Raw genomic sequence first — 16,399 nt, 5'->3', positions numbered from 1 at the left:
CCGAGTATGTAAGGTAGGGAAGTAATGACATAAGTAAGACATAATATAACACAAATGAGGATAGGAGAAACCTGGACATCTGAAAATAGTATGAGATGCAATGCATGAAAAAAAAAATTATACATACATACATCTATATAGTATCCTGCCCGGCCATTAAGGCTTGGTGTTATATATATATATATATTATCATCCCGGCCATTAAGGCTCGGTGTTATATATATACAGTATCTGCCCGGCTATTAAGGCTCAGTGTTATATATAGTATTCTGCCTGGCCATTAAGGCTCGGTGTTATCATCATATCGTCATTATCCTGCGTCCGGGGTAACATCATAACCTGCCCACTGCAGTGGTGTGCACATCTACGTGCCTGCGCGGACGACTATAGCGCGGCGCGGTGTAGTAAAATAGTGCAATATATATACAATGCATAAGGAGTCAATAAACTGACTTCGGGCCTTTCGGAGTGACATAAGGTCGGTAACCTCCGAATAAATTACGGAATCCGTATTGATCCAAAGAAATAACTTAATGATGAAAAACATGATAATATTTCAAGAATCAATCAAATAATTAAGGCATTAAGATTGAAATACATAGCATAGGAATGGAGTGAATTTGTTATGAAACCCTCATGTTCATGTTCTAGTTGGATTCGTGCCAAAGAAATAGGGAAATGAACACCTTACATACCTTATTCATCAAGCCACCACTCAAAAGGATCATTTATTCCGATGCTTGCCCTTTATCTGAACCTATATTGAAAAATATATCCTTAATCATATTTCCATCATGTTCATACATCAACCTAGATAAGTTGTATATCGAAGAATAATTCGGGTTACAAGAATTCGGGCAGCATTTCCCCTATATCATCTACTTCCTCCAATCCTCAAAACAACTCCCAAAACCACAATAAAACACCATTATTATCCTCATAACAAGATTATGCTCAAAACATGCTAGTAATTATAGCTCAAGTTAATTTACAACTCAAAATATCATCAAATGCATATTTGAACTTTTCCTCCAATTTCTTCTCCTCAAATCTTAACATAATTACCAAACAAATTCATAAACATGAAACTAAGATGAAATCTTACCTCGAAATTCGAGAACACTTCAATTCCATGGTTACTCCACCATAAAAATGCTCACCCAAACATCTTCAAGAAGAGGAGACAAGGGTAGACCTTACTTGGAACCCTAACTACTTTAATCTTCACTTTGATCTTTGGTTAGGCTTGGAAATATGTTTGAATATGTTTTGGAGAGGTTTCTAGAGCTCTCTAGGACTTGGGAGTGTGTTTAAAATGATTGATATGAAGGGGGGTCATCATACTTAAATTCTGGAAATTTCCACCGACATTGACTTATATGGTCCGTATAATATTATATGGTTTGTATAAGTTGGTCGTATAAAAAAATATGGTTCGTATAACTCGGTCGTATAATATTATACCGGCCGTATAGTTGGCCTCATATCACAGATTTGCAATCTTTCAGTTACATTGGAAAGGAGACTTCCTGAACTTCAATTTACATAGGTTATGGGTTCCGTAACTCCTCATATTCTAGGAGATATGCCTCTCTCGAGTTAGACCAAATTTTTTGTCCAAAATCCCGCCAAGTTTTTTCCAAAATTTTAACAAACTTATTTCCTTCATTCCACTTGATTCCGAAACCTTTAGACAGTTGCTTAGTGCTTTTTAAAGTATTCCTTAACCTTATAAGGGTTTCATACCCTCTCCGAGCTTGCGTTAGCTTACTTACGACCCGACCGACACGCAAAATTTTCGAGAAGTAACAGAGGGGTATATTTTCACCTTTGCCCATGTTTTTATGTAGTATGCTGTTTAGTTGTGATAGAAAAATATGGATTTGGACAATAAGAATAGGGATTTGAGTTAAAAGGGTTCTGGGCGGGTCGGGTTTTAATTTATTTGGAATTTAATTTGGGTTGGTTTAAGTTGGCAACGTAGACCTCTAGTTGGAGGCCACGTATAAAATCTGGTATCTTAAAGGGGAAATAACTCGAATAAACAACCCACACATCTAGTTTGCAGCCGATGTAGCCCATTGTATCATCGGAGAATCATTTGAGTTGTTAACAGTAAGTGGCATAGATGAGTCATTTCGTCACAGTGATGGCATAAATGAGCCCAACTATCCACGAGTGGCATAAATGAGCTATTCTCGATAGTTCGAAGGCATATTTGAGCCCAACTAACAACCATTTTTTTCTTTTAATTATCAGTTTACTGATCATTGTTTATCATTCATGTACTATTTATAAGCCACTTAGCTTTTTATATACTTTTTGTATTGTTAATGCATGGTTGTTGGAATGTTCACACTTCACAGTGACTTGGTCAAGTATACTTTTACATTTTTGGCACCCTGCCAATAACTGTCGAATATCACCTCATCATGCACAAAAGACAACTATATTAGCAGCTCGAATATACTTATATGATGATTGTTATTTAGATCATGCTCCATGTACTCATTAGTGGTGTTTTTGATAATGAACTTAAGAAATGAGTTGTACATGTTAACCTTGTGCTAGTACTTTAATGATAGTAAAATACCTCGAAACCTCTACCTTTATTACTAATACCATAATAATATTGAATTTACATGAATTGCATCTTTAAAAACCTTAAACTACGGAGATAAAAAAACATTATTTATAAGGCATAATACATAAATAGGCCCTTAAATTTGGCTTCAGCTGGCATGTATGACCTTCAACTTTGGGTGTGCACAAGTAGGCACCTCAACTTGTATAAAGTTGAACAAGTAAACACAAATGATGACATGGCACTTACGTGGTACATAAATATTGGAGGGCCACGTCAGTGCCACATCAATGCCATGTCAGCATTTGTGTTTACTTGTTCAACTTTATACAAGTTGAGATGCCTACTTGTGCACACCCAAAATTAAAGGGCATACATGCCAGCTGAAGCCAAGTTTAAGGGTCTATTTATGTATTATGCCTAGTAATCATTAGTCCCATAAATCCAGGCATAATACATAAATATGCCCTCAAATTTGGCCTCAGCTAGCAAGTATGCGCTCCAACTTTGGGCGTGGACAAGCAGGCGCCTCAACTTTGTATAAGATTGAACATGTAAACACATATGCTGACGTGGCAATGATGTGGCACATAAATTTTGAGCTGTCTAGCTAGATCCTCATTTTGTAAGTTGGAGTGTTCAACTGACAAAGTGTTAGCAAGTTGAGGTGCCTACTTGTGCACACCCAAAGTTGGAGGGCATACTTGCCAGATGAGGTCAAGTTTGAATCTATTCTCATCAGAATAAGCTCAGCTAATAACTAACACTTTATATTAAAAAAATAACGGCAAAAGAATTAGTCTCGCTAAGTTGGTGATAACTGCAAACACATCTTGTATTTCTCTGGCCAAATAGAATGTGAATACTTTTGGCATTTATTCAACGATTTATTGAAACCATTATATTGGCTTGTTTTACATTGTAACAATGATCACTTACAAGGAAAAAGAAAGCTAGAAATCCAGTCAGGCAGTATCTAGCACAATTGCAATTGGACTTCTTACAGAGTGCCTATTATTAGTCCATTTCAAGAATCCTTGAACTTCACCACTAGTTGAACTATTGGCTGTTCTTGAAAAGGTCACTCGATATTTCTTTTTTTGGTTCAACTTCGAGAACTTTAGAGTAGAGGGCTTAACAAGTACTCCAACTCCTGGTGGTGAACCTATTTCTAAACTGTAAGATGATTTAGCCTCCCCAACATTGGTCACCGTTCTTGTATATGTTTGAGCCCTTCTTCCAAGTCTAACGGAGAATGAAGGGTAATTTAGTTGTGCTTCTGGAACACTTTTCACTTGTTCGCAATCCACGCTACGTCGTAGAACGTCTCTTACCTGTCCATTTGTATAATTCAAACCACAGAGATAAGGCAAATAGTCCTCTAATTGTGTATCGTAAACTAGTCCTGGATCATTAGCTCTTGATGGATTGACATGTCCAGCACCAACCGCGAAAATGCTAGCTGGAAGGAGCCTTTCATCTAAGATGGTATTGTTGGCAAGGTTTACTGTATTAGCAGTTGTCATGATTGCTGATTTAATAGCTGCAGGGGACCAAGTGGGGTGTGCGCTTTTCAGCAATGCTGCTACTCCACTGAGATGAGCACAAGACATAGAGGTGCCTGATGCAATATTGAAGGGGTATTTTGTTTTTCTTCTGTCTTCAATATAGGTAGGCCAAGCAGTAGGCCAAGCAGCAAGAATGTTAACACCAGGACCAATAATATCAGGTTTCAAGATTCCAGGACTGGCAAAGCTTGGTCCGCGAGAAGAAAATGAAGCAACCACCGGAGCATTTTTATCTCCGATTATTGTTCCTTGGAATGAAAGTCTTGCAACTGGTTTTGATGTTGAGTTCATGTAGGCAAAAATATTCATTGCGTCTTGATAAGTAATTACCAAAGCCGGAAGGACGTGAGCATCGGCATTCTTAGTGACGCCATCATCTGGCCCATTGTATATGATCATGCCAACACCTCCGGCTTCTTTTACAGCTTGTCCTTTTTCAATCCCGGAATAACCACCACCTGCTAAGCATAAAACTATTTTGCCTTTAATTTCAGGGTAAAATAGTGTACCTGGTCCACAATAAATGCTGTCGTATTCGACTGCATTCCGGATAGGATCAAATAAAGGGAAAAATGTTGAATCATGACCCTCTGGATGAAATGCTGATTCACCCTCGATTTTTTTGTTGTTTCCGAGTTCAATAGTGGCCTTAAGTTTCCTGTCAATAGTGCTTGCACCTACTGTCAGTATCCATGGAGCTTCATTTGATAAGGTGCTAGCTAATGGACCCTCGTTCTGGGCAGAGCAACTTACAAGAATGCCTCTCTGTGTTGCACTATACGCACCGAGTGCAACTGGATCAACATAGAATGGCATACTACCTGCACCGAGGGAAAGGGATAAGATATCTACTCCATCATCAATAGCTGCTTCAATGGCGGCAAGAATATCGCTGTCAAAGCAACCAAACGAATCGCAGACCTTATAAATAGCCAGGTGCGAAAGAGGGGCAATCCCAACTGCAGTGCCATTAGCATTCCCATTCACATTGGCACCTTCCACAAAACTTCCAGCAGCCGTGCTGGCAGTATGTGTACCATGTCCATCATCATCTAATGGCGAGTAATTATAACTGTGTCTTGTGAAGGTCCTCGCACCAATGAGCTTGTTGTTGCACTTTGTAACGAAGTTCCCTTCACACCCGCCCTTCCATTTAGCAGGAGGAGGAGGCATCCCTTTGTCGCTAAATGAAGGATGGTCAGGAAAAATCCCAGAGTCCAAGACTCCAATGATCACACCTTTCCCATAGTTGGAATCCCTCCATAAGCCCACGTTCTGTTGCAATCCAAGAAAACTTGGAGTATGTGTTGTGTGCAAAGGCAACATCCTTTGTGGCCTTGCCGATATAAACCCTTGTGTCTTCTCCATTTCTTTCACTTGTTCTGCTGATAATCTTGCTGCAAAGCCTGTCATCACATTGTGATATGAATATATCAACCGTGGCTCTTCATGTGAGCCAGCGGTTGCTATGGTCTTTGGCAAGAAAGAACTATACCAGCTCTCCAAATTCATTCTTGATGATTGAGTGGAAATTTGGGTTTCTGGAGATTCGACTTGAACTATGTATGTCTCCATATCGCTCTGCATACTAGGCCATGAAAAACAGCAAAGTATAGATAAAATAACCAAAAGGATTTTCAAGATTTTCATGGCTGCAAATGGGTTATGAGAAACGAAGTTTGAACTAATGATGTACTTTGGAAAGTAGAGTTTGATACTTTTTGCATTATTTGAACTACTAGTATATATAGTGTTCTGGCCCTAAAATTTAGTTTGATTGCTAATCTTGTGCAAGACCCGGTAAACTCGCCATGTTAATCTTTGAATTGTTTAATCAAAAGCACCCCTCTTGTTCAAAATACAATAATGAAAGAGATGTGAATGACCACATGTCAAAGCTTGTTCTTAATTATGACCAAATTTCCACTTGAAAAACTACAAAATTTAAATTTGGTATTGGACTTAGATGAGCTTAAATGGAACAACATATATGAAATAGACGGTGAGTGTTCATATAGTCGACACCATATTGGAATGGAAACATATATAGTAGTTGTAAGTTTGCAATTTTAACAACATTGGCGTTGACATTGTGATGGATGGTATTTTTAGTTAAGTTGAAAAGAGAGTTTTGGAAAAAGAGTTTCGTTAAGTTGATTTTCTTCTCGATTAGCAGTGATCAAGACGTTGAAACTTAAAATAATAATAATAATAATAATAATAATAATAATAATAAAAATAAAAATAAAAAAGGAAAGAAAGAGATGTGTGAAGTTTACTACAAGAGATAATTGCGGTATAGATTTCTTACAAAAGCAATGTGTTAACTTGTATATGTTTAAAGAGCTTGGGCGGAGTAAAGTTCAAGAAAATATTTTTAAAGTTTCAAGAATTAAATACTTCCTTCAAATGGCTTATTTTGATTTTGTTTGCTCTAGTGTTTTGGTCTCTAAAATTCACTGGTTTGACGTGCATGACTGACACAATATAAGTACTATAACCATGTTGGCTGTATGAAAAAATAAACTTTTTAGAACCCTTTCACCTAGTCGATCGTGGTGAAATCAACAACGGATCATATATTAAAATTAGGACATCTACGAGATTGAGATGAATTTAAAGAGAAAAATAGGGGTGGATTTTTTCTATAACTGCCAATGAGCACGGGAGTTGCATTGTCAAGCAGAGGGAGGAGAGGAATTTAGTACGTCTTTCAGGTGTGATGATTCTAAGAGGGGTTGAAAATTTATTGATTCTTTTAGTAGGTTATCAGGATGAATGAACATATTCTGCCCATTAAGAGGTCACTTAGGGCATAAAGCACATAAAAATAGCGTTCACTAGTCACTTTTCGGTCCTATCTTTGAAAAATAGCCACTGACATGGAGTTTCAAATTCTGCAAGTGAAACTCCATGTTCAATTACAGAAGTTGAAAAGTAGTTATTTGTGAATTTTACCTCTAAATAAAGCACTCTACCAAGAAGTTGTCCCTTCCCAGGGTTCCCTCGACTACTCAACATTCGTACAGATAAACTATTAAGAGAGGTAAAACATTCCCTACAAAGAAATTCGTCATTTCCAGAGGTCAAATTGAGGCCTCTGGTAAGAGTGGAAAGAACACAATCATCTAACCACACACCTTAATAGTTCATCGAGTGGCCTACTAATACTTCTTCTTTTTTAAAAAAAAAAAAAAATAGGAATTCACTTTCCTGTTTCCCTACAAAGGAGGTTGATGCTTGACAAAAGTGTCAATAAATATGGTGTCAGGAAAGCAATTCTTGAAAGATGTATTTATTTTTATTTGGCACAATACATTAACTTAGCCTTAGCTGGAAAGTATACCTTCCAATTTTGGGTGTGTACAAGTAAGCACCTCAACTTGTATAAAGTTAAACACGTAAACACAAATGTTGACGTAGCACTGATGTGACAATAAATTTTGGAGGTATCTAGATGATTATTTTGTAAGTTGGAGTATTCAACTGACAAAGTGAAGACAAGTTGAGGTGTCTACTAGTGCACACTCAAAGTTGGAGGATATATTTGCCAGCTGAGGCCAAGTTTGAGGACATGTTTATGTATTATGCCTACTTTTAACTTCCTTTATACTAATGTACCATGTGAATCTGTCGGTATTGACATTAAATACTAAAGTCTTTCTAATTTTCAAGCAAATAGCAACATGTTAGTTACTTAATTAAGTGTCCATCTAATTAGTAAAATACGTCTTCCATGAACCTAGCTCTAGGGTCAATATCCTAGGGTGATTTGCACGAATGGTATAGTACTTTTGCTTTTGTATTTAAATTTTATCCTTGTATTTTATATTTATGTGCGAATATGACCTTTTTAAGTTTAGTGGAAAAACTTCGGACTAAAATACTCTTAAGTTAAGCAGCATAGATGGTAAAGTGATGCGGCAAATGTGGCACGTAAATCGACACAAATAGGTAGGACGACATGCTATATTCAATCTAGTTATCCTGTTAGATACTTTACAAATTCTATTTTCTACCGAAATGTTATGATTTCAAGTTTTCACTCTTGCTACTTCATTTAAACTTATTTCATTTCACACATAATACCTCTTTCATTTATTTATTCCATTTCCATTTCATACATAATACCTCTCTCATTTATTTATTCCATTTCACACATGACTCCACCTAGCTCTGGCTATCAGTGTAGTTTATAATCTATAATAACAAATTTGTTTTCTCTTTGAATTATCAGTTTAGTGATCATTGTTTTTCATTTCATGTACTATTTATACGCCACTTTGTTTTGTATATACTTTTTGTATTGTTTATGCATGGTTGTTGGAATGTTCACACTTCACAATGATTTGGTCAAGTATACTTTTACATTTTAGGCACCCTGCCAATAACTGTCGAATATCACCTCCTTCATGCACCAAAGACAACTATATTAGTAGCTCAAATATAGTATATGATGATTGTTATTTAAAGTACATGATGATTGTTATTTAGAGTCATGCTCCATGCACTCGTTACTGTACTGGTGTATTTTAATAACTAGTTTTTGTTCATGTGCGTTGCACGTGAATACCATGTTAATTGGTATAATTTTAAAAAAAAACCATTAAATGTAGTATAAATTAAAAATAAAGTTACTTTAGACGGGCGAGCTATCTTTTTTAGGTCATACATATATAAAATAAAGTTTGAGGTTGGTAACTCAACTTTATTCTTAGTTTTTTTATTTTTGCATTTCTTAAGCATCCTCATTCGCAATATCATCATAGAGTGCATTATAAACTTTGTGATGATCAGAGAATACCTAGTTTTCTCTAGCTCTTATTTTCTTCATGTTTGTTAATTAGTAGAGGTTCATTACCTCATTAGGATTAGTAAGGTAAGGCATAGTCCCCCTTGTTTGTACTCTTCTCTTTGAGGTTTGCTTTTATTGATTAATAAAAATTAGCCCTAGGCACTGCCTAGTGGATTGATTTAACAAAAAAAAATTAAAAATAAAAGGAAAAAAGTACTAAGCTTAAAGTGCTGAGAGGTGACCCTAATTTTGGAAGTTATAATATATGTAATGAAATTTTATGAATAGACTTTTTAAAAATGTGAAGATATTAGATATGAACACCCAAATAAGTTCTTTGAAATTGCTCGTGCAAACTTTAAATGTTAAACACAATAGATAAATTTATATTTTTGTACATTGATGTTAAAGGCTTAATTTAGGTCGTCAAATCAAAATTGCACTTTAAAATCACTGGTGACGAAACATGGTCAAGTAAGCGTCCAGCTTGGTCTGAATTCAACTAATGTTTTTATACTTCCACGTTTTCTAAGGTACAATTTTTATAGCATGATGTACATTGTACAAGTCCAGATTTAATTTGTTTGAATATGCTTTATGATATAAGCTCTCTCATATGGCATATAACTTTGTTTTGCAATTGTTTTATTATATTTTTTTTTTCTCTTAATCAAGAGAAGAGTTTTTTCGACATGTAAGATATTATTACATACGCATATCAAAGGTGAACAAAAGCTTAAATGCACAACAAGAAGGAACTAATTCCTTTGATTGAAAACTTAAACTAACTATTACAATGGAAGCTTGCACGATTAAACCAATGCAGTAGAAATATAACAGTGAAATACTAACAGAGGATAATAGAGAGATGGAGAATACAAATACTCCAGAGGCGAGGAGAGGAGAAACAAATTCTTGACTAAATAATAGGCATAACTTATTTTTCTCCCACAAATCGCTATTTATCAACTCAGATTCCAAACAGAGCCACTTAATTCAATGTTGCGCTGCTTTGCCAAAACTGGTCCAAGCCCATTCGTCATAAAAATACCTCCAAACATGCCCTTCGTGCCAATATCATTCACAACAAAAGCCAACATTCAAGACAACTATATTAGAAAGAAAATGCTCTCCATTCATGTATTACAGTAGATTTAAAGCAAATTACTTAAACCCATTAGTTCAAAAAGTGAAAGAGACAAATGATTCATGTTTTACAGTAATTTTAAAGCCAATCATATAAGATCATGATTTTTCTAAGTGAAAGAGATAAAAGACTACATAAACCTTATGTTACTCATTGCAACTACGAAAAAGATAGACGACTCTCTTGAAGCATTGGCGAAGTTCTCGGATATCTGATCCTATGCTCAAATAAACCGTTCTATTTGGGGTGTATTCATATTGTTACTGAGGCATGAAATTGTGATAAACTCTTGGTTGTGAAGATGAAGAGTATGGATAATCCTTTTATTGCAACTTTAATTGCCCATCATTATTTCAATAGCACATACATGAATAAAATGAGGGAAAACAATGAATATGAAATAGAGGGGAAAACGTATATTAAATATGCATTCATTTTTTAGTTTAATTAGATAATAAATGTAGGTGTACCCTTTCTCACTTCCTCGATGAAGTAGTAAAAGAGCACAAAATTTAAAAAAATGAAGAGACTCAACAACATTGTCATAGTGATTAACTGTTACTACTATTTATTATAAATATCTTTGTTTTTTATGTTGTTTTTTAGAAGGTAAGTTTACATTTTTGTACACAAGCTTTATATAGGGGGAAGGGCATTTTCGTAAGCTAACTTTTAACTTTGGAGCTTCCCACTTATAATATAGTACTAGTCTCTGGACGCGTGCATTAAACGTGTGTCCTAAGCAGTACATGCGATGTAAATCATAATAAAACAGGAATGTAATGAGTAACAAAAAAAATTAAAGTGAAAAGTACAAGCTGAAATTGATGAACGGTTAGTGCAAGGTAAAAAGTACAGTTTAACAATCAAATATATAACTGAAAAAGGTTCACAAACATTATCAACATCAACTGTTTGAAATCCACTATAACAATTAATATTATTGTCAAAAAAGATTGATATTATTCCAAGTTTCAAAGTAAAAGACTTATAACTAACTGTAATAGAAACCCAAATAGTTTCAGAAAACAGTAAGGATAACTAATCAACGTTACTAAGGAAATTGACGAAATGAAAAGTTACACCAAAAAATTAAATTTAATATTACAAAAGGAAAATATTAAAAACAAAAAGGACTTGTTTGAAGACAATACAAGGGACTTCTTAAGAGGATCTTTCCTGAGAGCTTGAGGACTCTTCACTATTCCATTTAGTATCACATTGACATTCATTGCATGTTACAAAAAAACAAAAGATTAAGATGAAGATGAATGCATGGTTACAGAATTAGACAAAATTATATATAATCAATCCGACGGAACCTACAAATAGCACACGTAATATATAGATTTCTTGCATTCTTGTCGTATGAATGAAAGAAAGGAAGTATATATAGATGGAACTTGGAATATGAGAAGATTGTCTTTTCAGTTTTCTAAATTATTGTAAGCGCACATAAATAGATATTAATATATCTATTGAAGAATTATCACGGGGAAGAGGAAAAGTTGATGAATTGCTTTTAGAGATTTTGTAGGCTATTAGATATAAGATAAATGAAAAACTAGATACATGGTCAGTTTCAACATCAATATTGTAACTCCCAATTGAAGAGCTACACAGGGATTTTAATCACTGATTTTAAATTAAAAGCAAGTCAGTAAGTACATCATCTATACATAATATATTATGAATGTGCTTTAATTTTATCTAGTAGTATTATTTATCATTATACAATATTTTCACTTTTTTTTTGGTATAAGGCAAATCATTTTTTGATGGGCTTTTTCGTAATTCAACTTTTGTCTTAGAGTCTTCACACTTTTAGTATAACTAGTATCTGAACACGTGCGTTGCACGTGTATCCCGTGACAATCAATATAAACTTTTTAAAATGATATAAATATAATATTAAAATGTATATATGAGTTACAAAATAAAGTTGAAAGGAAAGAAAATACAAGCGCAACATCATAACATGTAATCCTATATATCAACATGGTAACTAAACTTAAAATTACTGGATAGGTGAACAATTATACTTTGAAACTATTATTGCAATTACATTTTGACTCTGACTCTTTCTGCAGAGTTCGTTCAGCATAAGAATAAAATATAAATCAAGCATCATAAACTCAAATTAACCAAAGTACTTATATTTCCTCGGTGTATGAATAACTTTTGTTGATACAATCTTTTGAGATAAGGCATATTCACGTAAAAATAAATATGACATTTCTCACTTCATAGCTAAAGGGTTGACTATCATATTTTGAATCCAATACTCCCTTTGGTACATAAAGAATATGTTTGTAATACTGTATTGGAATTATAACTTTAGAAAGTTAGAAGATAGATAGATTGAATCAATAGAATGAGAAGGGAAAAACCTGCCAAACTCAAAAATTGTTGTAGGTAAATATTGATTTACTTAATTAAATATTATTTTTTCAAGAACTAATTAATTTCTCATACAACCTAGAGAACCAATAAATTCAAACCTCTCTACTCTTTTTCGTTTGTTTAATTTTAGTATCAAAATGAATATGTATTTCTTAAAGCACTTAGTGAAACTGTTGAACCATGAGCCTTGGAAAACAAAAGCAAAGCCTTTATCCCTGTTTATATAAGACAGAAGAAATTGTAATATTCCTACATATTCAATTCAATAAAACCAAAGCCAAATCAAATAACCAAAAAAGAAATTCATTTACATAAAATAAATAAAAATATCATTTTACTTCTTTTAGGGGCCATTGATCATTACCCTGTGTCAAGAACCTGTATGCATCAAATTATCTGACTTCTAAAGGAATTAATACATAAAATACTCAAATTTTACCAGAATTAATTTAATTGTACCCTTTAGGTAATTTCATTTGTTATTTTCTCTCAACTTGCACAGTTCAAAGTATTAGTATATAGTTCTAGTGTATACATGAAAGAATAACAACAATATTAAAGATACAATTTTATATAAGTGCATCTTTAGGTAAATATGTGAATTAATAAGCAAAAAGAACATGTCAAATTCTCGATCTTGTTATGAAGACCATAATTTTGTCAAAAAAGGTGAAAAGAAAGAGGAACCTCATCAACAGGAAAAATCTTGTTACGAACAATTTTTCTAACCAAATGAACATTAGATGAATTTGATGGGAATACTAAAGATTTCGTAAGCATCTGCAGCCAACAGAAAAAATGCTACAAGCTTCCTTGCTGATTTTCTTGGGTAAACAATGGTGAAATATAAGCCTATTAATATCACTTGGCAGCTCAACAGGTTGTCCACTAATGTATGAATTAATTAAGAATTTATGAACAATCATGCTAGCAAAATGAAACAGTGAATTTAGTTCGGAATACAAAAAGATATCATAAATTCCAAAGTAAACAGATACGCAGTGCATCCTATTTTGTGTATTCATAATTTCATGAGTAGTGGAAGAGACAATTTTAATTTAAATGAAATACTTTAACTCTTGATTTTGTAATCAATATTGAAGGATCAATTTTTTTTAAAGGATGAAAATGTCATTTAACTTTTGAGGGGCATTTTAGTATTTCAACTTCTCACCTTGGAGCTTCCCACTCTTAGTATAATATGATATGATATGATGATGAACTTAAGAATTGAGTTGTACATGTTAACCTTATGGTACTAGTTTAATGACAGTGAAACTCTACCTCGAAACCTCTACCTTTCTAATACCATAATAATATTGAATTTACATGAATTGCTTCTTTAGAAACCTTAAACTACAGAGATCAAATACATTAGTAATTATTAGTACCATATTCTCTTTAGAATAAGCTCAGCTTTAACTAGCACTTTACGGTAAAAAATTAACTTCTAAAAAATAAATCTCGCAAAGTTGGCGTGAATGTACCACAAACACATCATGTATTTCTCTTGCCAAATAGAATGTGAAAACTTTTGGCCTTTATTCGACGTTTTGGATTGAAACCATTTTATAGGCTTGTTTTACATTGTAACAATGATCACTTACAGGGAAAAAGAAAGCTAGAAATCAAATCATGCAGTATCTAGCACAATTGCAATTGGGCTTCTTACCGAGTGCCTATTATTAGTCCATTTCAAGAATCCTTGAACTTCACCACTGGTTGAAGTATCGGCTGTTCTTGAAAAGGTCACTCGATATGTCTTTTTTTGGTTCAACTTCGAGAACTTTAGAGTAGAGGGCTTAACGAGTACTCCAACTCCTGGTGGTGAACCTATTTCCAAACTGTAAGATGATTTAGCATCCCCAACATTGGTCACCGTTCTTGTATATGTTTGAGCCCTTGTTCCAAGTCTAATGGAGAATGAAGGGTAATTTAGTTGTGCTTCTGGAATACTTTTCACTTGTTCGCAATCCACGCTACGTCGTAGAATGTCACTTACCTGTCCATTTGTATAATTCAAACCACAGAGGTAAGGAAAATAGTCCTCTAATTGCGTATCGTAAACTAGTCCTGGATCACTAGCTCTTGATGGATTGACATGTCCAGCACCAACGGCGAAAATGCTAGCTGGAAGGAGCCTTTCATCTAAGATGGTATTGTTGGCAAGGTTTACTGTATTAGCAGTTGTCATGATTGCTGATTTAATAGCTGCAGGGGACCAAGTGGGGTGTGCACTTTTCAGCAATGCTGCTACTCCACTGAGATGAGCACAAGACATAGAGGTGCCTGATGCAATATTGAAGGGGTATTTTGTTTTTCTTCTGTCTTCAATATAGGTAGGCCAAGCAGCAAGAATGTTAACACCAGGACCAATAATATCAGGTTTCAAGATTCCAGGACTGGAAAAGCTTGGTCCGCGAGAAGAAAATGAAGCAACCACCGGAGCATCTTTATCTCCGATTATTGTTCCTTGGAATGAAAGTCTTGCAACTGGTTTTGATGTTGAGTTCATGTAGGCAACAATATTCATTGCATCTTGATAAGTAATTACCAAAGCCGGAAGGACGTGAGCATCGGCATTCTTAGTGACACCATTATCTGGCCCATTGTATATGATCATGCCAACACCTCCGGCTTCTTTTACAGCTTGTCCTTTTTCAATCCCGGAATAACCACCACCTACTAAGCATAAAACTATTTTGCCTTTAATTTCAGGGTAAATTAGTGTACCTGGTCCACAATAAAGGCTGTCGTATTCGACTGCATTCCGGATAGGATCAAACAAAGGGAAAAATGTTGAATCATGACCCTCTGGATGAAATGCTGATTCACCCTCGATTTTTTTGTTGTTTCCGAGTTCAATAGTGGCCTTAAGTTTCCTGTCAATAGTGCTTGCACCTACTGTCAGTATCCATGGAGCTTCATTTGATAAGGTGCTATCTAATGGACCGTCGTTCTGGGCAGAGCAACTTACAAGAATACCTCTCTGTGTTGCACTATACGCACCGAGTGCAATTGGATCAACATAGAATGGCCCACTACCTGTGCCGAGGAAAAGGGATAAGATATCTACTCCATCATCAATAGCTGCTTCCATGGCGGCAAGAATATCGCTGTCAAAGCAACCAAACGAATGGCAGACTTTATAAATAGCCAGGTGAGCAAGAGGGGCAATCCCAACCGCAGTGCCATTAGCATTCCCATTCACATTGGCACATTCCACAAAACTTCCAGCAGCTGTGCTGGCAGTGTGTGTACCATGTCCATCATCATCTAACGGCGAGTAACTGTATCTTGTGAAGGTCTTCGCACCAATGAGCTTGTTGTTGCACTTTGTAATGAAGTTCCCTTCACACCCGCCCTTCCATTTAGCAGGAGGAGGAGGCATCCCTTTGTCGCTAAATGAAGGATGGTCAGGAAAAATCCCGGAGTCCAAGACTCCAATGATCACACCTTTCCCATAGTTGGAATCCCTCCATAAGCCCATGTTTTGTTGCAATCCAAGAAAACTTGGAGTATGTGTTGTGTGCAAAGGCAACATCCTTTGTGGCCTGGCAGATATAAACCCTTGTTTCTTCTCCATTTCTTTCACTTGTTCTGCTGATAATCTTGCTGCAAAGCCTGTCATCACATTGTGATATGAATATATCAACCGCGGCTCTTCATGTGAGCCAGCGGTTGCTATGGTCTTTGGCAAGAACGAACTATACCAGCTCTCCAAATCCATTCTTGATGATTGAGTGGAAATTTGGCTTTCTGGAGATTCGACTTGAACTATGTATGTCTCCAAATCGCTCTGCATACTAGGCCATGAAAAACAGCCAAGTATAGAAAAAATAACAAAAAGGATTTTCAAGATTTTCATGGCTGCAAATGGGTTATGAGAAAGGAAGTTTGAA

General features: G+C 35.2%; 2 protein-coding genes across 2 annotated transcripts; both read right to left on the bottom strand.

Annotated features, from left to right (window-relative positions):
• Window positions 1–3,462: 3,462 nt before the first annotated feature.
• On the bottom strand, window positions 3,463–6,168 carry LOC132608749 (subtilisin-like protease). Its single transcript, XM_060322480.1, has one exon. It carries the CDS (start codon window positions 5,800–5,802, stop codon window positions 3,550–3,552), a length of 2,253 nt encoding a protein of 750 aa, XP_060178463.1. The 5' UTR covers window positions 5,803–6,168; the 3' UTR covers window positions 3,463–3,549.
• A 7,944-nt stretch (window positions 6,169–14,112) lies between these two features.
• LOC132608748 (subtilisin-like protease) lies at window positions 14,113–16,399 on the bottom strand. The gene has a single exon (XM_060322479.1). The coding sequence runs from the start codon at window positions 16,363–16,365 to the stop codon at window positions 14,131–14,133; it is 2,235 nt and encodes a 744-aa protein (XP_060178462.1). The 5' UTR covers window positions 16,366–16,399; the 3' UTR covers window positions 14,113–14,130.

This window comes from Lycium barbarum, chromosome 9, assembly GCF_019175385.1.
Source record: "Lycium barbarum isolate Lr01 chromosome 9, ASM1917538v2, whole genome shotgun sequence".
Taxonomy (NCBI): domain Eukaryota; kingdom Viridiplantae; phylum Streptophyta; class Magnoliopsida; order Solanales; family Solanaceae; genus Lycium; species Lycium barbarum.
This window is presented reverse-complemented; position numbering and strand designations above follow the sequence as displayed.

Bases quoted from the DNA above. Each gene is read 5' to 3' on its own strand.
- LOC132608749 (XM_060322480.1), bottom strand. From the start codon at position 5,802: ATGAAAATCTTGAAAATCCTTTTGGTTATTTTATCTATACTTTGCTGT.
- LOC132608748 (XM_060322479.1), bottom strand. From the start codon at position 16,365: ATGAAAATCTTGAAAATCCTTTTTGTTATTTTTTCTATACTTGGCTGT.